This window comes from Peromyscus eremicus, chromosome 1 (genome assembly GCF_949786415.1).
Source record: "Peromyscus eremicus chromosome 1, PerEre_H2_v1, whole genome shotgun sequence".
In the NCBI taxonomy this organism is placed as follows: Eukaryota; Metazoa; Chordata; class Mammalia; order Rodentia; family Cricetidae; genus Peromyscus; species Peromyscus eremicus.
The window spans coordinates 23,448,852-23,471,911 of NC_081416.1; the positions used below are offsets into that span (position 1 = coordinate 23,448,852).

General features: G+C 38.9%; 1 protein-coding gene across 1 annotated transcript in view; it reads right to left on the bottom strand.

Moving 5' to 3' along the window:
- The window catches only part of Hells (helicase, lymphoid specific), a 36,311-nt gene extending 13,748 nt beyond the window's left edge, over positions 1-22,563 (bottom strand). The window contains exons 1-12 of the mRNA XM_059258457.1: positions 22,413-22,563; positions 21,990-22,111; positions 16,400-16,522; positions 14,294-14,350; positions 12,117-12,153; positions 11,967-12,031; positions 10,725-10,763; positions 9,085-9,312; positions 7,247-7,429; positions 6,090-6,233; positions 2,577-2,773; positions 327-423 (exon numbers count right to left, since the gene is read on the bottom strand). Of these exons, the coding sequence (XP_059114440.1) occupies positions 327-423; positions 2,577-2,773; positions 6,090-6,233; positions 7,247-7,429; positions 9,085-9,312; positions 10,725-10,763; positions 11,967-12,031; positions 12,117-12,153; positions 14,294-14,350; positions 16,400-16,522; positions 21,990-22,111; positions 22,413-22,443 (1,323 nt within the window). The 5' untranslated portion in view covers positions 22,444-22,563. The remainder of the gene's footprint in view (positions 1-326; positions 424-2,576; positions 2,774-6,089; positions 6,234-7,246; positions 7,430-9,084; positions 9,313-10,724; positions 10,764-11,966; positions 12,032-12,116; positions 12,154-14,293; positions 14,351-16,399; positions 16,523-21,989; positions 22,112-22,412) is intronic.
- Positions 22,564-23,060: the final 497 nt, after the last annotated feature.

Consider the following 23,060-nt stretch of genomic DNA (forward strand, 5'->3'; position numbering starts at 1 on the left):
GGATTAGACACTAGCCATGTAAGGAAGTAAACCACACAATTATTGGCAAATATTGCATGAACCTACATACATATTTTTACTGTCTAGCTGATAAACAAAATAAAATAAACCAATAAAAGTAAATGAAGATAATTTTTTTTAAAAAAGGCAAAATTTAGGTGAGTATTTGAGTTTCTGCCATAAACCCATGTGACAAGCCAAAGTAAGAAAAAGGCAATTAAATTTAGGGTGACTCACTGTTCAAGTCTCTACTACAAAGGTTAAGACTCTAGAATTCCTTATTTATTTTATAAGTATAAAGTGAGCAGAATAAGGAGGTTTGGCACCTGGTGAAGCATATGTAAAACATTCTGTTCTCTCTCTTTAGCTATAATATCTTCAGCAGTTTCAGAAAGACTAGTGATGTCAAACCAAGACTCAAAGCTGGAAAAGAAAAATGATTACAAGTTAACCTACTACATGAATACAATTTACACTAATTACACAACCCGATACATGTTTACAATTTCATATTTTTAATTTTCTTTAGATTTTTGAGATGGATAGGGTCTCATTTAGCCCAGGCCGAACTCAAATTCACTATATAGCCAAGCATGACCATGAACTCCTGGTCTTCCTAAACTCTCCTGCTGATATTACAGGCATGTGCCACTATACACAGAATCAATTTCATATTAGCTTGTGTATGATGAAGCAGAAACATTGTTCCAACAAGTATTCAAGAGGCAAGTTTTAAAATTCAATTAAAATCTGCATTCAATGAAGAGAAAATAATTATTCTGAAATCTGAAAGGGGACATTTTTTCCTAAATAAAGAGAGAGAGAGACATAATCATATACAAGTCAAATACAGATCACGGAATTTTTGGTTTTTTTTTAATTTATATTTTTATTTATTTATTTATTTATTTATTTATTGCTTCATTGCTTCATTGCTTCATTGCTTCATTTATTTATTTATTTATTTATTTATTTATTTATTTATTTATTTATTTATTTATTTATTTTTTGCTTAGTTGCTTTTGTCCTGCTAACAATAGAAGCCAGGGCTTCATTCAAGTATGCTAAGCAGAACTTTTTCACTGAGCTGTATCTACAGCACACATTTATGAAACATTCATAGATAGTTATAGAAGTGACAATGCTCTTTTTGAAAACTGAGGCTAAATGGTATTTCTCTACAGGTATAAATCTAACAAATGGCTGTTACATGTACATGCATGAGTAGATGTGATGCTAAGGCTGGAACACAGGACCTTCTATAACAACAACTTATATCCTAAGCTCTTGGGTTTTGGTGACAGTGTCTGGCCATATAACTTAAGCTGGCTTTGAACTCTTGATCCTCCTTCCACCACACAGGGATAATAGGCACGCACTACCACACATACAGTCCAATGTTTTCAAGTTCAATATAACTATAATGTTTAAGTGGAAAAAGGGATAAACTATTTATCTTAGTTCTTCCCTATGTTGAAAAGGGGGAATGGTATAAGAATGCAGATATTCATAAGTAGACCACATTTCCTCAAATATAGACCACTTGATGTATGGTTTTGAAAATTAAGATATTCAACTAGCACCTTGAAACTCTAATTCATAGATCTTCAAAGTTTATCCTTTAATAAGTATGCATAGTCACAGTAAGAGCTTGGCCTTATGCCAGAGTTTAATAACCAGACTTAAAATACATTTTCAAAATAAAATACAAAGTTCCCCATATTCAATTAGCCTTCTTCCCTCACTAATGCCAACATAAATATAATTTAATTATTTGATCTCAATTTTTTGCTTTATTTCATATTAATTTTTTGTACTAATGTAATATTTTTCAATTCTGAAGATACTAGTATCTGAAAGCTTTTGGAAAATATAATTTGAAATTCAAATATATAAACAATAACAGTATTAGGTTGAAGTTGGGAATTTTCAAGTTTTCTCTGGTACTAACTAGTCATATTTAACAACTTCTATCCAGATTTCCTTACATGAAATAAACAACAAACATAACCTCCTCAACTGATTGAGCTATTCTATAAATGGAATTATCCACATGAAAGTATTTTAGAAAGCTAAGATAAAATCTTATACTCACGTGAGTATTGAAAAGCTCATGTTTCACTACTTTTCTTTAGGAAAAATATTTTAAGGTATTGTTTTTTTGTAAATGTAAAATTACTTATTTGTGGAAGGGGTGTACACATGTGCCATAACACAGGAAGGGAAATAGAAAAGCAAACTGCAGAAGCCACTGCCTCCTTCCACTGGTGTGGGCTTTCAAGACTGAATTCAGGCCTTCAGATTTGGTGACCTTCACTTGCTAAGCCTTCTTCCCAGTCCCTTAAGAATTATTTTTGCTTTCCTTTAATCAATCTAAACATTTTAAATTCTTATCTTCTCTCACATATATTCCGTCAAAAGTAGAAAACATAATATAGAGCACAAAGAATTGGCTAAAATATCATTTCAATTCAGCTACCAAAAAAAGGAATGAATTTCAGCTAAGAACACAGGTTTTTGAGGCTTAAAAAAAAAAAGAAAAAGAAAAAAAGAAAACAAGTAGCTGCCTTACCTACCTTTTCAAGTCATCAAATACATCTGGCAACAAAAAGTTTAGCAATGACCAAAGTTCTGATAAATTGTTTTGCAAGGGAGTACCAGTCAAAAGAAGTTTGTTATCAGCATTGAACCGTTTTAACTCCCTGATTAGCCGGCACTTCATATTCTTAATCCTGTGTCCTTCATCTACTATTAAGTATTTCCAATAGCAATGCTAGAAAATGAATCAAGGAAAGAAATTTTAAGAATCAATCTCATAATTTTTTCCCAAAAAATACTTCTAACCATAAGACTTTTCTTATCAGGGACATTTATAGAATTCCATCAGATGTCATTTTACTACCTACTGGGATTATTTTTTTTCTCCTGTTGTCATGATAATAGTTAAATTCATAAACCCCGTGTCAATTATATTCCTGGAATACACTTCACTGGAAATCCTCCTAATGTCATGTGTTAATATTTTCCTCATTCTGAAGTCAAAATCATGTTTAGCTTTTCCCATGGTGTTTTGCCACATGACATTAGAGTCCTGGAAAATTGGTATCAAAATAATAATGGAATAATGAAGGGAAAAAGAAAAATCTCCCATTCGTCACATGTACTCCAAAATCTGGTTTTATTACTTATTTTTTACTTTTGTTTTTTGTTTAGATGGGGTATCTCTATGTATCCCTGGCTAGCCTAGATCTCAGAGATCCATTCACCTGCCTATGTCTCCTGAGTGCTAGTATTAAAGGCACGAAACACAAAGACCAGTGTGCTCCAAAAGCATTTTTGGAATTTTCATTTTGAGACCTACATATACATATAAGGCTGATAATCTTTTTTTTTTTTCTCCGAGACAGGGTTTCTCTATGTAGCTTTGCGCCTTTCCTGGATCTCGCTCTGTAGACCAGGCTGGCCTCGAACTCACAGAGATCCGCCTGGCTCTGCCTCCCAAGTGCTGGGATTAAAGGCACGAGACACCACCGCCCGGCTGATAATCTTTTTTGTTATTTTCTGTTTTTTTCAAGATAGGGTCTTACTATGAAGCTCTGGCTACCCTGGACCTCACTATATAGACCACACTGGACTCGAACTCACAGGGATCCACCCACCTCTACTAGGATTAAAATGTGCACCATTATGCCTGGCTGAAATTGACATTCTTTTTAATCTGGTAACTTCCCTCATTGATTTTAGGTGTTTCCTATCCTCAGAAGCCAAATTTAGCAATTAATATTTTCAAAAAACGCCATATTTTCATAAGGCCCTAAAAACTGTTCTCTCAACTTGTCCTTCCTTTAATGTTGATCAAGGAAATAAAATCCACTTAATTATATAATAAATAAATATGCATAATTTCTGGAAACAGACATCAAACTATCAAGCCAAGATAGCCTTGCCAGTGTGATTAGCTAAAAACACATTAAAGAAAAAAAGGTGACTGCAGAGATGGCTTAGTGGCATTTGTTGCAGCTAGGTGGCTGACGAAAGCCTTTAATCCAGCACTCAGGAGGCGGGGGGGGGGGGGATATATATATATATATATATATATATATATATATATATATGATTGTATAAAAAAATATGAAATGAGGTACATTTAAACTTTACACAGTAAATTCCTAACAGAAGGAAAAAAGTATTACTACTTTTTAAATGTAACAATTAAAGGGTTTTACTTTTCTGGTAACATAATAAGCCAAGTAATCTGAATAATCTCTCACTACAAAACTTTCATTTAAAAGTGCAACATAAAATACAAAACACCCTTTATAAATAAGTAAGTGAAAGACAAGAAAGAGAAAAACCAAAGAGGAAAATAAGATGAAACCTGGAAAAGTAACTAGTAAGTTACTGATTACCAGTGAGAAAGCACTGATGCCTTTGCTGTCATCAACAGGAACCTCAGCCCCATCACCAACTAAAACTAAAATCCTGGCAACAGTTCAATGGCTCAGTGGGAAAGAGAAAAAATTTTCACAACAGCAAAAGGAACTGGCAAGCAAGTTTCATCATCAATATAGGCAAGGTAGAGAAGAAATCATGAGTCGCCAGGTTACATGTTTAAATAAAAATCAAGTCACAAAAGAGAATTACACGCCTTTAATCCCAGTACTCGTGAGGCAGAGCCAGGCGGATCTCTATGAGTTGGAGGCCAATCTGGTCTACAGAGCGAGATCCAGAACAAGCACCTAAACTAGAGAAACCCTGTCTCGGGAAAAAAAAGAGAATATACAGTATGATTTATGAATAAATTGTATCTGTTACCTCAACAGTAGTTATTTAGCCCAAAACTCTTATTTAGAATTACAAGTACTCCATATATTACTTGAAGCATGGTTTCACTATGCAATGCTGGCTGGCCTGGAACTAGCTATGTGGACCAGGTTGGACACAAACTCAAGAGATCTGTGTACGACTGCCTGCCAAGCATAGGGATTAAAGGGATGCACCACTGCACCGAGCCGTTTATCTTTCTTCTATAAATATATTTACTGTAAAGAAATGGCTTTTAGACTGTGTGTGTGTATGTGTGTGTATGTGTGTGTGTGTGTGTGTGTGTGTGTGTGTGTCCGTGTCCTTGAAGACAAGATGTAACTCTGTGGTGGTCCAGGCTAGTCCTAAATCAAAGCAATCCTCCTGCCTCTGCCTTATAAGTACTAAGATTAGTCATGATGCCAGCTACTATAGCTAATTTTTAATGGTACGCATTTTATTAAATTATGGAGCTATGGCTATTGTCAAATCATATTCAACAGTACCACACACACAAATGGAACATTTGATAAACACTGCTTGTGAGTGTATACTCCTCTTACAAGCTGTGCGCTCTGATGTCATATTGAAGCCATTATCTATGCTACTTTCTTTACTTCATGTAAGATAAAGCTAAGGGTTTGAGAAGTGGTGGCACATGCCTCCAATGCCAGCACTCTGGAGGCAGAGGTCGGTGAATCTTTGCATTCGAGGCCAGGTAGATCTGCAGTGATTTTCAGGACAGCCAGGGCTATGTAGAGCCCCATCTTAAAAATAAATAAATAAAACAAAGAAAAGAAAGAAAAAGCTAAGGGGACTCACTCAGGATGAACTTACATGATCAGAAGGAAATGCAAAACAGTAAGAACTACATGCAATTCAGATGGAGTAGTGAGGGGAAAAGGCAATTAACTGCATTGTAAATAAAACATGAACATTAATAAATAAGCTAGAACAATAAAGAAAAAGGACAGAGTATCATTCACAGTCCTAAATATTCTATTCACATTTGAATAAAATTCGACCAATAAATCCAAACTACTATATCTATGACATATTTATAGAGCAGATTTATGTATGGCTGATTCTAATACTTTAATATGGCCAGTTTAAAATGCCAGTCTTTAATTCTACCAAGAGACAAAAACCTCCATCACAATCATCACAAGCCTCCAGTTTCTAAAAGGAAACGCAAAGTACATTACTTCAACAACAATGAAACAAATATTACTGGATAGTAATAGTATGAATTAAAAATCTGACTCATTAACTACAACCATCTGTACCTGTAAAGCATTCTGGTCTCGCATGGCTATTTCAAATGATGTGATTACCACAGGATGAATCTGCAGGGTCCCTTGTCTTTTGTGGATATTCTTTACCAATTTCCGACGTTCCTGCCGGGTTCCATGATACAACATAGTAGGAATCTACAAGATTATATTGATTCAGAGCAAAATATAAATGAGTTGGAAAATATAGAACAAGTCACTTTCTAAAAGATAATTTTAGTTCTGTATTTCCTATGACAAAATAAGTCAACTTAATAAATCACTGGACTAAAATAAAAGAAAATTAAAAATAAAAAAGAAGAAGCACTCCAAAACAAAAAAGTTTATGAGGCAGATGGGTAAGCCACTTTTGGAACATATTCTTTTCATTCTCAAGGCAAGAACATTGATAAGATAGCATGTGTATGAAGGACTTTTGCTTCACTTGAAAACAAGCACTTAGAAATAAGAGCAAAAATAAATCTTTTGCAATCCAGAACTCATTATTTAATGAACTGACACATACAAGAAGGAATATTATTGGAGGGACAGAGGAGATAGCATGCATTTGGGTAAAAGAAAAAATCCATGGAAGAGTAACATGAGGAAACTAGAGAAACAACTCAGCAGTTAAGAGTACTTGCTGCTCTTTGAGAGGACATGATTACCATCCCCAATTCCCACATTATGGCACAAAAGTCTGTAACTCCAGTTCCAGATTTGATGCCCTATATTGGCACCAGGTGCACATATGGTGCACATGATTTTAAAAATAAAAAGAATAAATGTGACATGCTGAGCAGTCAAGAGCCTGAGGAAGAAGCAGGACTGCAGCAAATCCAAGCTCAGACTGGGCTAAACCTATCTGAAACAATGTCTCAACAAAACAAGCAGAAAAATAAACATGATAAAGAAATTTTGTTTTATGTAGATGTGTCTCAGATTAATCAATCTGTGAAATCCCAAAAACAAACTAAGGAAATTTTCAGCAAAATGTATCAGCCTACCAATCCCATAAACCAAAGAAAAGTACTGTTTAAATTGAGTAAGTCAAATCAGATGCAAAGTATATGGAAATCAATTTAATTACTATGGGTGACCTATAATTCAAACAACAAAACAGAAAAAATGTATGCAATAATAATAAATAATATTAAGAAAATATATCTTACCTCTGGGGTAAATCTTTTGAATTCAGCCATCCAATTTGGAAGTGTAGACAAAGGGCCACAAACAAGAAAAGGTCCAGGTACTCCCCTCTGAATCATTAATGCAATTGTAGCAATGCACTGAACAGTCTTTCCCAAACCCATTTCATCTGCTAAAATGCCATTAATTCCATTTTCCCAAAGCATCTGGACAAAAGAATACACTGTATGTAAATGTGAATGCAAACATTTCCTGAATTAACAAAGGATTCTTTTTAAAAAAAAACACAATCAAAACTATGAGTCCAACATAATAAATTTTAAGTTAAGAAAAGTCCTTTATCAAGGCCACAAAGTGTTGAAGGTCTGACAAATTAATTTTCACTTTAAAGCACTCAGAAAACACATATAAGGGACTGGGAAAAATGACTCAGCAGTTAAGACCACTTGCTTCTCTCCAAAGTTCAGATCCTACCACCTAAAATGGGTAGTTCATAATCACCTGCAACTCCAGCTACAGAGAATCAAATGCACTCTGAAGGCTTCTGTACTGTCCAATATACAAGTAAGTACACATGCACACCCCCCATATGCACATATAATAAATCTTTAAAAAATCCAAATATTTCCTATACTAAAATAAAGCCTGGGTAATGGTATATAATGCTACTAAATTATTAGAGAAAAGACTATATGCAGCATCAAAAATGACAACTCAAGGGGCTGAAAAGATGGCTCAGTGATTAAGAGCACTGGCTGCTCTTCCAGAGGTCCTGAGTTCAATTCCCAGCAACCACATGGTGGCTCAAAACCATCTATGAGATCTGGTGCCCTCTTCTAGCATGTAGGCATACATGCAGATAAAGCACTCATACACAAATAAATATATTTAATATAAAAAAGAAAAATGACAACTCCAGATGAGGCAGGGCACACCTTTCATCACAACACTCAGTAAGCAGAGAAAGGTGAACCTCTGAATTCCAAGGGTACTGAGTTCTGGGCCAACCAGAGCTACAAACTTACGCCACTGTCTCCAAACAACAAAAAAACAGATAACAAAAGAGCTGGGAAAATGGCTCTGTAGGAAAAGAGCTTACTGCAAAAGCCTAATGAACTGAGTTTGGAAACCCAGAACCCACATAAAAGCTGGGCACAGTAGTGCATGTGCACCTATAATCCCTGCACTCTCACAAAAAGACAAGAGGCAAAGATAGGAGAATTTCTATACGCTCCTGAGCCAGTGAGCAGAGCACTTACATTCATACACACACACACACACACACACACACACACACACACACACACACACTGGCAATTCGAGCCAGGTTTGATAGTGAATGCTTGCAACGCCAGCACTTAAAAAAGCAGATGCAACAGGACCAGGAGTTCAAGTTCATTCCTGACTCACCATTTCCAGGCCAGCCTGTTACACAAAATCTTACCTTAAAAACAAAATGTGCCAAGGGGATGGCTCAGTAGATGAAAGCCCTACTCTGCAAGCTAGAATACCGACTTCAATTCCTAGGCCCGTCAAGGTGGAAAGATTACCCCAAAGTTACTGACACGCCCTCACACCACACAACATGGCAGCACATGAGCCAACACACACACACTAATAATAATGACAATAATAATAATAATAGAAAATAAAATTTGGAAAGGCAAAATAACTTAGCAGATACAAGTGTTTGCTATGCAAGCCTGCTGACCTAAGTTCAACTGTCAAAATCCACATAAAGGTAGAAGAGAACTAACTGCACAAAATCATTTTCTATATCAGCATGTGCTGTAGTACACACCCCAACCCCCACATAGACACAATAATAGAATTTAAAAAAAGAAAAATGAAAATTCATTACCCTAAGCCATTCCATGCCTTCTACTTGGTACCACCTCATCACTCCTCCTGTGAAGTGTTTTGGTTGTTGAAAAGGTACAGGTTGTCCGTTACATTTCCGAACTGGATCAAAAAAGGATTTAGAATTCTGCCTAACGGTTTGAGACAATCTATCTTTAATCATACTATTCGAATCCTTATTTTTCTGAAGATCTTCTACACAGAGATTAGTAGTGGAAGAGCTTTCATCCTGCAATAAGAAATATTTAATTAAAAGGTTGGTATTAAATGCTGCTAACAAGCTGGTGACATAGCTCTCAGTGGGTAAAAAGTACTTGCTAAGCAAGCCTGGAGTTCAGAGTTCGAACATAAAGAATGAGAAAATCACTGATATCAAAGTTGTCCTGACTTCCAAATGTACACAGAGGCACACACACACATATCATGTATGAAATTTTTTTCAAAAAAGAAAATGTAACAAAATCTATAGTACTGTAGTTACTAGGTCTAGAGAATAAAACCTGTATGTACAGTAAAAATCTGAAGACGTTTCCATTCTCATATAAATGTGAAGTCATTTAATAAAAGAAAAAAAAAAAAGGAACTGGGCTGGAAAGGTAGCTCATAGTTAAGGGATCTTGAAAAAGACTTAAGTTCACTTCCCAGTACCCTCCCCTATTCTAGCTCTGGGAAATCCCTCTTAGGGTCTCTTCAGGTACTCAAATTCCCATGTGCAGACATACATAGACACATCAATAAAAATACTCTTTAGGCGGGGCAGTGATGATGCATGCCTTTAATCCTAGCACTAGGGAAGCAAAGGCAGGCAGATCTGAGTTCAAAGCCAGCCTAGTCTAAAGAGTGAGTTCCAGAACAACCAGTGATACACAGAGAAACTGATTCTAAAACCTGAAGAAAAAAAAAAATCTTTAAAAAAGGAATATCAATTTTTACCTATTTGTGAAACTCAACAACGACTTAATAATCCATGATGAATTTTACCAGGTTAAAAAAAAAAAATCTTTTTCTCTGTTTTGTTTGGAATAGGCTGCTATGTATCTCAGGATGGCCTTGAACTTACTATGGATGCCAGGCTGGTCTCAATCCTCCAGGCTCATCTGAGATTATTGGTCATATCAGGCTCAAGATGCCATTAACTCCTGTTTAAAAATGTTAAGGAGGAGCAGGGCAGTGGTGGTGCACATCTTTGATCCCAGCACTCTAAAGGCAGAGGCAGGAGGATCTCTGCAAGTTTGAGGCCAGCTTCGTCTACAGAGTTCCAGGACAGCCAGGGCTACACAGAGAAACTCTGTCTCAAAAAAACAAAAATAAATAAATAAACATATAAAAAGTTAAGGAGGAGCAAGATGGCTCAACATTTGCTACCAACCCTGATGATGGATGATCTGACTTGTTCATCCCAGGGACCCACATAATAAAAAGAGAAACCACTCCTGCAAGCTGTCCTGACACCTGCATGCCACACATCCCCGTAACTAAATGAATGTAAAACAAAAATAATGCCAAAGGGGCAGCAAGATGGCATAGCAGGTAAGGGAGCCTCCATCAAGCCTACGATGTCTTCTGAGCTCCAGACATGTGCCACAGATGCACATCCATCCATGCAGAAACACACACAGTAATAAAATTTGTAAATCTTACCTCATTGTTCTTATGTTTTTTAGCCACTGACAAAATTTCCTATGAGATTAAAAAAAAACAAAAATTAATAATGTATAAGACTACCACATCCATGGCCCCAGCAACATTTGGTCCAGGTAAACTACTACTCCTCTCTACTACTTTGATCCTTAATCAAAGAAGTGTCTCTTTATAGTCAACAGTAGTGAATGCACAGATGCATGGCTGATAAAAGACACTTATTATGCCCTAAATTTAGTCCCAAATATTGTTGGGAAAGGGGAGTGGTGGGGGGAAGGGCTCAGAGAAAAGAATGTGGGATGAAATACTTTAAGGAAGCATGAGCTAAGAGGGGTAATAACTTTAATCTCAGAATTGTAAACACAAAGACAATTGGATCTCTGTGACTTCAAGGCCAGCTTAATCTACATAAGAAATTCTAGGCTAGCCAAGGCTAAACAAACAGTGAGACCTTGTCTCAAAAAAAAAAAAGATTAACATTACATTTAAGATACAAAGAAGGGGGCTTGAAAAATGGCCCTGCAGCTAAGATTATTGTGCAATCATAAGTGCTAGTCTAGTAACAAACAAGCAGGGTATCCCACAAATGCCATTAACTTCAGCTCCAAGGAACCAGAGACTCTCTTCTGGCCTATGTGTACAAAGGTGCACATATTTATACACTACAGATTCCTTCAACAGCTGGTACCATCCTTCTACATGAGCACTTCCTAGCATCTTACCATAACCCCACCAAAAATAGTCTCCTCACTGTCTCCACACATTGTTCCTATAAACTAGAATGCTCTGCTCTATTTTCTACACCAAAAATTTCTGATATTAATTTATTAAAATCCTCTCAAGTTAATAAACATATTATGAAGGCTGATGTAAGTGCATACTCCTGTAACCCCAGCACTCAGGAGGCTGATACAGCAGAATCCAAGCTAGAGGCCAGTCTGAGCCATATACTAAGACTCTGTCTCAAAAAAATTACAATTAGGAAATAACTTAGTGGTTAAGAGCACTGGTTGCTCTTCTAGAGGATATAAGTTCAATTCTTATCACCCACATGCTAACTCACAAACTTTCTATAGTTCTGGTTCCTGGGGATCTGATGCTCTCTTCTGGACTTAGGACACTGCACATATATGCCCACAAGCAAAACAGTCATACAAATAAAATAAAAAATATATATATTTTTTAATTTAGTAGCTTTTTTAAGTCAACATCTAATATTAAGTAATCTCCTTAGATTATTACCTCTTTTGATATGACCTCTGCAATATTGTATGATTCTTCTTCTCTTCCTCTTTTCTTTTTCACGACTATAAAACAAAACCACATAATCAATAGCAGCTAAAAACAGAAATGCAAACATACACTCTTCAAGCTGGAACAAAGTCAATTTACCTGGATTCTCTTCATTTGCATCAACTGAATTTTTACCCTACAAAACAAAGATTTAGAATGTTACTATTTTTTTATTAATTTTATGTGTTTCATCTACATGTATGTCTGTGCACCATGTGCATACCTGGTGCCCCAAAAGAGAAGAGGGCAACAGATCCCCTGGAATTTGAGACAGTTAAGAAAGTTAACAACCACCATATGGGTGTTATTAATGAAACCCAGGACCTCTGGAAGAACAACCAGTGCCCTTAACAGCTGAGCCATCAAGACCCTAAAATATTATTTTTACTAAGGACTTTTATGTTATTATTCTTTCTTTTATTATTCATTCATTCATTCATTCATTCATTCATTTATTTATTTGGAGAAATTCTCACTATATATAGCCTTAACTGGCATTCATTCATTCATTCATTCATTTATTTATTTGGAGAAATTCTCACTATATATAGCCTTAACTGGCCTGGAATTCACTACGTAGATCAGATGACCAGCCTTGTAATTTCATGATCTTTTTTGCCTCTGTGTACCAGGGATGGTATTACACATTAAAAAGTACTGATTAAGGGCTGTAAAGATGACTCAGTGGTTAATGGCACTTCATGTTTTTTCAGAAGACCAGAGTTTGGTTCCCAGTGCCCACATTAGGCAGGTCACAACTGCTTTAGGGGATCCAATGCCCTCTTCTAAGACTCCATGATCACCCAAGCATGGTGGGTGATTACAGACAGATAAATTATAAAAATAAAAATATTCCCCAATGTGGCACCATATATACTTAATTCCAGCACTTGGGGGGCAATGGCAGATAGATCTCTGTGAATTGGAGACCAAAATATTAACCCTCTATTCATCATGCTCCTACAAAAAACCCTAAACTCAATGAGTCACAAAAAGACATGAACATAGGAGGATATATTAGGAAGAGGGGATTCAAAGGAAGTGGGTGGAGAGGATAACGGGACGAATATAACCAAAATACTATCAATAATTAAGTTAAAAAAAAAGAAAGAAAAAGAGCTAGGGAGATGACTCAAGAGATAGAGCCCCTGTTCTGAAAGCTCTAAGTGTGAAAACTGGAGTTTGTATTTGAAAACCCATAAAAATGCTGGGTGGGCATGCTGTCCCTCATTTAATTCCAGTGTACACAAGGTAGAGATAGGGGATCCCTAGAGAAAGAAGGCTAGCCAGACTAGCCATACTGGTGAGCTACAGGTTCAACTGAGACCCTGCCTCAATGAACATGGAGAATGACTTAGGAAGCCTCCAAACAGACAACCTTGGGACTTCACACATGTACACATGTGAACATCCATAAACATTCAGACACATCACAAATACACATAAAAATGAAAGAATATTTAAAAAGAAATTTTTTTTAAGATTTAAAGAGATGGCAGGAACATTGGCTAAGTATTTAAGAGTACTGGCTCCTATCCCAGAGGATCTAGGTTCAGTTCCCAACACCCACATAGACACTCAAAAACATCTGTAACTCCAGTTCCAGGGAATCTAGTAACTGTTCTGGCCTCTCCAAACACCATGCACACATGTAGTATACAGACATGCATACATATATGTAGGCACTCACATTCATAAAATAATTCTCTAAAAAATACTTACCACCCATTAGAAAAAAAATATTTTTATCTTATGTGCATTGGTGTTCTGTGTGAGGGTGTCAGATCTTGGAGTCACAGACAGTTGTGTGCTCCCATACCGGTACTGGGAATTGAACCTGAATCCTCTGAAGAGCAGTCAGTGCTCTTAACCACTGGACCATCTCTCCAGCCCAAGAAAATTTTTTTAAAGAGTTGAAAATTAAAGCAAACAAATAACAAACAAATGGACAAGCTGAACAACTCCAGTTTCAGGAGATCTGACATCCACTTCTGGCTCCCAAGGGCATTGTACACACATGGTGTACTTAAACACATACAGGCAAAACACTTTTACACACAAAGTAAAAATAAATAAAATCTTTAAAAAAAAAATAGAATAAATTTGAAATTAAGCAGATAATGAATAAGTAAAAAGAACAATTATCTCAAAATTTAAGATCACATAAACCATCTAAGGGACTGAATCCTTCAGTAGTAGATCATTTGCTTAGCATATTCAAGACCCTGGGTTCAACCCACAGCACTAGAGGGGAAAACCCTGGCTTGTTATATTACCTCTACAACTTTTAATGATCGCTTTTTTTTCTCCAACTTCTCTTTCTTCTTCTGTTCCTGTAAGATATTTTTTAAGAAATGTGACATAAAATGTATCACAATTACATCATCAAGTATACATAATGAAAAAAAACCTAGTAATTTAAATAGAACTTGTACTTCTAGGCTTTATGGGATTACAGGAAACAGATTTACTCTGCCACACAGAACTAAATATAGACACAATATATTAGACAATAGTTTTCAAAAGGACAGTGAACTGAGGATAAAACAAACACGATGAACCTTCTCAGCCAGTCTGCAAAACAGTGAGACATGCCTCAAAAAAATAAACAAACCAATAAGCAATTTAGTGTTCGGTTATACTTCTATGTACCCCAAGATCTAAAATAATGTTATTTTTTTTAAAAAAATAAGATGCCTTTCAGGAATAAAATATTTAAATGATCAATATACTATATAATAAATCTGAAAAATAGAAGAAAAGACAACACTGCATACCTAGTTAACCTATAAATATTAAGGAGAAAAAACTGGGTTTCTCCTAGTCTTTCATTCAACAACTGCCAGTTGGAACTTCTACCTTAACTGGTAAAACTTCCACTCTTCTGTTGACACAAAGCAACTAGTTAATATGCTGCTGCTGAGTGCCGTCAAAATTCAATGTGCCACATACCTTTGTCTCAGAGTACCAGATCTTACAGACTGAGTGCTTAGGTTCCCATACTGTCCTCCTCAATCCTGCTGCCAAATATAATGTTCAAGTTGTTCAACCCTTGTTTCTGACCATGAAATGAGATTCCCACAACATCCTCTCCAAGTTTGAACTTGCTAGAGCAGCTCATAGAACACAGGGAAACATTTACTTAAATTTACAATCTATTACAAAAAATACTGATGAACAACCAGAACAGCACGGCAAAAAGAGAGCTTCAGTGCTCTCTCCAGAACACCATTCTCCAGACTCCTCCAACTGTTCCATAGAGGAAGCTCTCATGTCCCTTTGTAGCTTCATTAGGTAGGTATGAAAGATTAAAACACTGATCACAAGTGATCAACTAACTTAACCTTGAAGCTGAGAGTTACAGCTTGGGAGTGACTAACCCCCAATTCTAGTTAACACATCAGCATACAAAAACATACCACTCAGGGTGCTGGAGAGATAGCTCAGAGGGTAAGAGCACTGGCTGGCTGTTCTTCCAGAGGTCCTAGGTCCTGAGTTCAATTCCCAGCACCCACATGGTAGCTCACAACCTCTATGAGATCTGGTGCCCTCTTCTGGCATGCAGGCATACATATATGCAGGCAGAACACTGCATACATAATAAATTTAAAAAAAAAAAAAAAAAAGATAGCACTCTGGAGATCCCAGGGACTCTAGGAATTATATGATAGAAAACAAGGATGAAACCAAACATTTATTTTTTTTATTTTTTTATTTTTTTGGTTTTTCGAGACAGGGTTTCTCTGTGTAGCTTTGCGCCTTTCCTGGAACTCACTTGGTAGCCCAGGCTGGCCTCGAACTCACAGAGATCCGCCTGGCTCTGCCTCCCAAGTGCTGGGATTAAAGGCGTGTGCCACCACCGCCCGGCTGAAACCAAACATTTATAATACTATAATACAGTGCTTCCATTCATATAATATTCTGGGAAAGAGCTACTGATCAACAGTGACAGAGACTCCTCATGAGATTTGCTGATGGCACAAATGTACATTATTCCAATTGTGTTAGTGATAACACGGGCCTATACTTTCACAGGTTAAAACTTATCAAATAGGGTCTAGAGAGATGGCTCAGCCATGAAGACCACTGGCTGCTCTTCTAGGACCCAGGTTCAATTCCCAGCATCCAGATGGTAGCCCACAAGCAACTGGAACTCCAGTCCCAGTGGATCCAATGTCTTCTGCCCTTTTCAAGCAGCAGGCATGCACATGATGCATAGACATACACACAAGCAACCATTCACACAAAATAAATAAGATTAATTTAAAAAACTCAACCATGAACTTGAAATCTCTACATTGTACTATACCTAATTTATACCTCAAAAAGCTGTCTTCAAAATGTTTCTAATCTATCATCTATAGTTAATCATATATACATACCTCCAACTGCTGTTGTTCCATTTTAGTCAACAAAAATTTTGAGTAGATGTTGCTTTTTTCAAGCAAATGCTGAAGTCTGCGGTACCGAATTTCAGTGGACTCTCTATCCCAAGACATTCGAGCCTATCCAAAGAAAAATATTCTGTGACACTAAATTTTCTAAAGAGGCACATGGATCATTCAAGGCTATCCTTCTACATAGTAAGTTAGGCCTGACTAAGCAAGTCCCTGTCACAAAACAAAATGAAACAAAGCAATAAAGATAAAATAGAACAGAACAGAATTAGAATAAAAACAAGAAACAAAACCTAAAAGAACTCAAGCCAAAAAAAGGAGGGTGAGGGAGAATAGAGGAAGTCAGGAGGGGAAGAATTAACAAGTACAATGACATGTATGAAAATACCATATGAAGCCTGGCAGTGGTGGCATATGCCTTTAATCCCAGCGCTCAGGAGGCAGAGGCAGATGATCTCTGTGAGTTCAAGGCCAACCTGGTCTACAGAGCGAGTTCCAAGACAGTCTTCAAAAGCTACACAGAGAAACCGTCTCAAAAAACAAAAAAGAAAATACCGGGCTGGAGAGATGGCTCAGAGGTTAAGAGCACTGACTGCTCTTCCAGAGGTCCTGAGTTCAATTCCCAGCAACCACATGGTGGCTCACAACCATCCGTAACGAGATCTGGTGCCCTCTTCTGGCCTGCAGACATATATGCTGTATACATAATAAATAAATAAATCTTAAAAAAAAAAAAAAAAAAAACCTTTAAAAAAAAAAAAAAAAGAAAATACCACACAAAACCCATAACTTTTATGCTAATTAAAACAAAACCTCACTAGCCAGGGTCTACCACATCTTTATATAAGTTTAAAACTGCTGTTACCCAGGCATAGCGGCAAATGCCCATAATCCCAGTACTCAGGAGGTAGATGAAGGACAATCAAGAGTTCAAGGATAGCCACTGTTACATAGGGAGTTCCACGCCAATCTGGGTTACATGAGATCCTATCTCAAAACTATCAGAAAAACAAAAACAAAGCCTGTGCTATGTGATGCCCTCTGCCACTTGATTCAGCCTACAAAAAGATCATCACCAAATTCAGTCCCTCAAACTTGGATCAAAACAGTAAAACCAAAATAAACTTTTTTCTTTTCTTATTTGTCTGTGTGCATGCAAGATGTGTGGGCATTTGCAGGCCTGGACACCCACTTTTGAACATGAGAGGACAACTTTCTGAAGTCAGGTTTTTTTTTTTTTTTTTTTTTGGTTTTTTGAGACAGGGTTTTTCTGTGTAGTTTTGGAGCCTGTCCTGGAACTCACTCTGTAGCCCAGGCTGGCCTCGAACTCACAGAGATCCGCCTGCCTCTGCCTCCCAAGTGCTGGGATTAAAGGCATGTGCCACCACCGCCCGGCTGAAGTCAGTTCTTTCTTTCCACCTTTACATGGGTTCTGGGTTAGAGCTCAGGTTGCCCGGCTTGTACACCAAACACTTTACCAGCTGAGCCATCTCACCAGTGTGCAAACCTCTCTTCAAAATTCAACATACTTACTCTACTGCTCATGTCTTATTAGCCCTTGCCAGCATTTTGTATTCCTTTATGCTTTAGCTTTCTTTGAATAGCCCAGGCTAACCTCAAATTTACAGAAAACTTACAGATGACCTTGAATCGATTCTCCTGCATCTACCTCCCAGGTACTGGGATTACACATGGGCCACCACACCCAACTAGATCATTGCATTTATGTCACATACATTTTGGAATTACAAACCTAATTTTTATATAATTTATTTTTTGAGTAATTTACTTTAACTTTATGGTATGGATGTTTTATCTACATGTATGTTTTTGACACTTGTGTGCCTGGTGTCCAGAAGGGGCTGGATCCCCTGGAACTGGGGTTACAAAGGACTGTGAGCCACCACGTGAGTGTTGGGAATTGAACCCGTGTCTTTGAAAAGACTGCAGGTGTGCACAGATGCCAGAGATGTCAGATTCCCCTGGAGCTGGAATTATAGGCAGTTGTTAGCCACCCAACATAGGTTCTGAACTCAAACTCAGAACCTTTACAAGAGCAATGACCCACCTCTCTAGCTCTACAATTTTTAAAATATAATTAGAAATAACTATCTTCTTCATAAAATAGTTGAGGCATCAATGAGTAAAACACTGAAACTAAAACCTGATTTTCTTTTCTTCTTTTTTGAGACAGTCTTACTATGTAATTCTGGCTGGTCTGGAACCAGGCTAGACTAACTCACACCTGCTTCTGCCTCCCAAGTGCGGAAATTAAAGGCACGCATGCACCACCATGTCCAGCATGACAACCTTTTTTTTTTTTTTTTTTTTTTTTAAGATTTATGCTGGAAGTTGGAGAGATGGCTCAGCGGTTAGGAGTACTGACTGCTCTCCGATAGGTCCTGAGTTCAATTTCCAGCAAACACAGGGTGGCTGCTCACAACCACCTATGAGATCTAGTGCCCTCTTCTGGCCTGCAGGGACACATGCAGGCAGAACACTATACATAATAAATAAATAAATCTTTTAAAAAAAAAATGCCAGGTGGTGGTAGCACACACCTTTAAATCCGAACAGGTGGATCTTGCGAATTTGAGACCAGCCTGGTCTACACAGTGAGTTCCAGGACAGCCAGGGCTACACAGAGAAACTGTCTCCATAAACTAAGATTTGTTTTAGGGGTGGGAAAAAATTATTTTGTGTTTAACTCTTTTGCCTGCATATATGTATATGTAACACACATGTGCCTGATACCTGTGTTGTTGTTGTTGGTTTTTTTTTTTTTTTTTTTTGGTTTTTCGAGACAGGGTTTCTCTGTGTAGCTTTGTGCCTTTCCTGGAACTCACTTGGTAGCCCAGGCTGGCCTCGAACTCACAGAGATCCGCCTGGCTCTGCCTCCCGAGTGCTGGGATTAAAGGCGTGCGCCACCACCGCCTGGCTGTGTTGTTATTCTTAAGAAGATTTTGGATCGGGGCTGGAGAGATGGCTCAGAGGTTAAGAGCACTGACTGCTCTTCCAGAGGTCCTGAGTTCAATTCCCAGCAACCACATGGTGGCTCACAACCATCTGTAATGAGGTCTGGTGCCCTCTCCTGACCTGCAGTCATACATGCTGTATACATAATAAATAAATAAATCTTTGAAAAAAAAAAGATTTTGGATCACCTAGTACTGGAGTTATAGATGATTGTAAGCCATCATGTGAGTACTGAGAACCAATCCTACAGGATCCTCTGAAAGCTCAATTAGTGCTCTTAAGAGCTGAGCATTATCCCTAACCCGATGACTTTGATAACGTAGCCCAGTATAGTCTCAAACTTGCAGCAATTCTCCTGCCTCACTCTCCCAAGTGCTGTGGTAAATTTATAGGTGTGAAGTACCACACCCAGCACTGTTTTTCTTTAAGACAGGATCTCATATAAGTCAAGGTGTCCCCACAACCCTCTATGTAGCTACATATCTGAAGATGACCCATGTAGGGAATGACCTTGAATATCTGACCTGACCCTCCTGCCTCCACATTCCAAGTTTAACAATGCCAGAGCCTCGCTAGTTTGAGGCTAACTAGAAGCATATATGTTCCCATACCCACTCAGAGAAAACAAAACAAAAGGAGTTAAGAATGCCAACTGGCAGGGGCTAGGGAGTTGGCTTAGTTGACAAAGTGCTTACCACGAAACTATGAGGACCTCAGTTAGGACTCCCGGAACCCCATAAAAGTGGGATTGGAGATGTTAGCAATCCCAGCACTGGAAAGGAGGAGTCAGTAGGACCCCCGGGTTTGTTGTCCTATCTAGCTGAAGGTGTGAGATGATGTTCAGTGAGATTCTGTCTCAAAAAATCAAGGGAAATAGATCAGTGGGTAAAGGCCCTCAAGCCTGACATCTGAGTTCAATCCCTGGAACCCACATAAAGGTGGATGGAAAGAGAACTGACTCTATAAAACTGTCCTCTGACTTCCACACAAGTGCTAAGGTACACAGGCCCATGCACATTAATAATTCTTACTTAAATGGAGAATGAAGACACCTGACGTCAACTTTCCTTCATCCTCCATGGGCAACACAAACACACAAATAAATGGGAAAGAGCACTGACATATAAAGTAATTAACATGAACCATGTGAGTCATCACTTGTTTCAGGATGGATTAGTTCCCAAATTAAGTAGTTTTCTATTTAGGCTCAGTTAGTTCAATATCCTATTAAGGTATATTTCCTTTCATGAAAGGGCACAGTTGGTAAGGAAGGGAACTCAGGACATGAGTTCAAATTTACTGTCTTCAACACTTTTTGACCAACTAGCTCAGTTTGCTCATTTGTAATATGAATCTGGGCTGGAGACAGCTTTGCAGGTTAAAGTGCAACTGCTCTTGCAGAAGTTCCCAGCTTGGTTCCCACCACCCATGTTGTGTCAGGTGGCTCACCACCAACATATCCTAGCTCCAAGGCATCTGCAGGCACTCCAGACTCAAGTGCACATACCCCTCCCACCCACCCACACATGAATAAACATTTCAAAATAGTAAAGGAAAAATGTTTTTAAAAAGAATATAAGCCAGACAAGGTGGCCCAGGCCTATAATTCCAATATTTGAGAGGCTCAGACAGAGGATTATTGTGAGTTCCACCCCAGCCTGGGCTACAAAAGTAAGATTAAAGACCCCAAAGATAAGTCATATTATACTGATAGGCTGAAATAAATTCAAGGTAACTAAGGATTTAAGAATTTTCCAGGATTGTATCACTCTCTTTCTTGCTTTCTCAACAATTAAGCAGCAGGGTGGGACTTCATAGTACTAAACAAAAACTAAATTGTCCAAAAGCTGCTTTTACTAAGTTATAAAGAGTCTATTTACAGAAACTACAAATACTCTTAACTTGTCATGAATATATACACCTCAATTTTGGCTAAAGAATTTTATTTATAGAAAACTAAAACAAGTTGATCACTTAGGTAGCAAACAGTAATTAACTGTTAAGAAATCATTAGGAGCAAGGAATAGTAGCACACTCCAGTAATTCCAGTTCTGGGAAACCAGACCGGGGGATACTGGGGTGTGGAGGCCAGCCAGAAGCCTGAGTAAAACTGTCCCCAAAACAAACAAAATAGAAAAGAAAAAAAAAGAGGAGGAGGCAAAATAATCAGTAGACCTGGATTTCAGCCCAGCCTTTGATTGATGCCAATATCTACCATCTCTGTCTAGTACATTATGACTCTGGGTGTTAAAGATTAATTTGGGCCATCAGGCATACGGTGAAGGTACATATTTAAAAAGCAAATAAAGATGGCAAAGGAAAGCATTCACCAGTGATTGCAGATGAATCTTAATAATTAGTCAAAAAGGCAATCTTGAGTGAGTGAACCGTTCACTCAAGACACGCACGCACTCAAGATATGTTGTGACCACCCCCGCCCAAGACCTCAGAAACCCATCATTCAAAGCACACGCCAAGATTTCATCTTTACACGAAGGAAAAAGACCGAGGGGACCAGGCTGCTTTGAAGTTCAAGGAAAGCCCAAGCAGGTGGTGGAGGAACGCCCGCGGGGTGAGCCTCGGGTCACGGGGCTCTCACCTCTTCTAACATCTTCCGCTCCCTTTCAAGTCCCGCAGCCTCGAGCTGTTCTTCCTCCTCCAGCATGGCTGGAGTAATCACGGCAGGTTCCGTTTGCTCAGCCATTTCTGGGGCTAAGGGCCCTAAGGGGAGGGATGGGGGTGCTTTTAGAACGTGATGGAAGTCACGGCTTCTCAACTCCCTTCCCGGATGCACTGGAAGCAGAAGCCGAAGCAGCTGCCGGGACCCAGCTCCTGAAGGGGTGTGCAAGGGAGACGTCTGGAAACCCTCCGGTGCAGCCCGGCAGGCGAGGTCGCCGGCGGCGCTGCGCTCGCCTCCCCACGGCTCCTCACGCCTCCTTCCCCCCTCGGCCCCGGCCCCGGCCCCGGCCCCGGCTGGCTCCCTCCCGCGACGTGCGCCGCAGCCTCCACGCCGCCGGCTCACCGCTGCTGCTCGCGGGCTGCTCCGCAGGCATGGCTGGACACCCGGCGCGACCCACTCGCCTCCTCCGAGCGCCTCAGACGCCGCGCACTAAAATCCTCACAGCCGAGCGCTCCCGGCGAGCTCGCTCTATCCCCGGCGCGAGAAAAACGCGCGCTTCTCCTTCGCGGGAAAACCCCGTCATCTCGCGAGACTTCCGGCTCCCCGCCCACTTTGGACCGCGGCTCACGAGATTTAGGAGAGTTTAATCTTGGCGGTCCGCCTCTCAGCGGTCGGGTCGAGTTAAGCCCTTAACCTGGACCGGAATCTTAGGGAGAGTGGGTGTTGCAGGCTCCAGCCTCGAACTTCTCCCGTGATGGGGGAGACTCCGCGGAGCGCAGGAGGCCAGAGTGTCCCTTTTTATGATGGTTCCGAATTGTTCAGCGGTGTGCAAGAACTTTTCACGCAAGACCTTTTCACACGCTGACGTGATTGAATACCTACCCCCAATCGATGGTCCCTTCGGTAAGAAAACTATGATGCAGGTCGAGGTTAGGATGGCAGAAACTGCCAAGCTCGCAGGCCCCTGCATAGTTGTAGTTCGCATTTTTTGTAAAATTCCTTCCCAGATAACTCTGAGGATGGCTGGTTTGTAAGAAGGGATAAGAAATT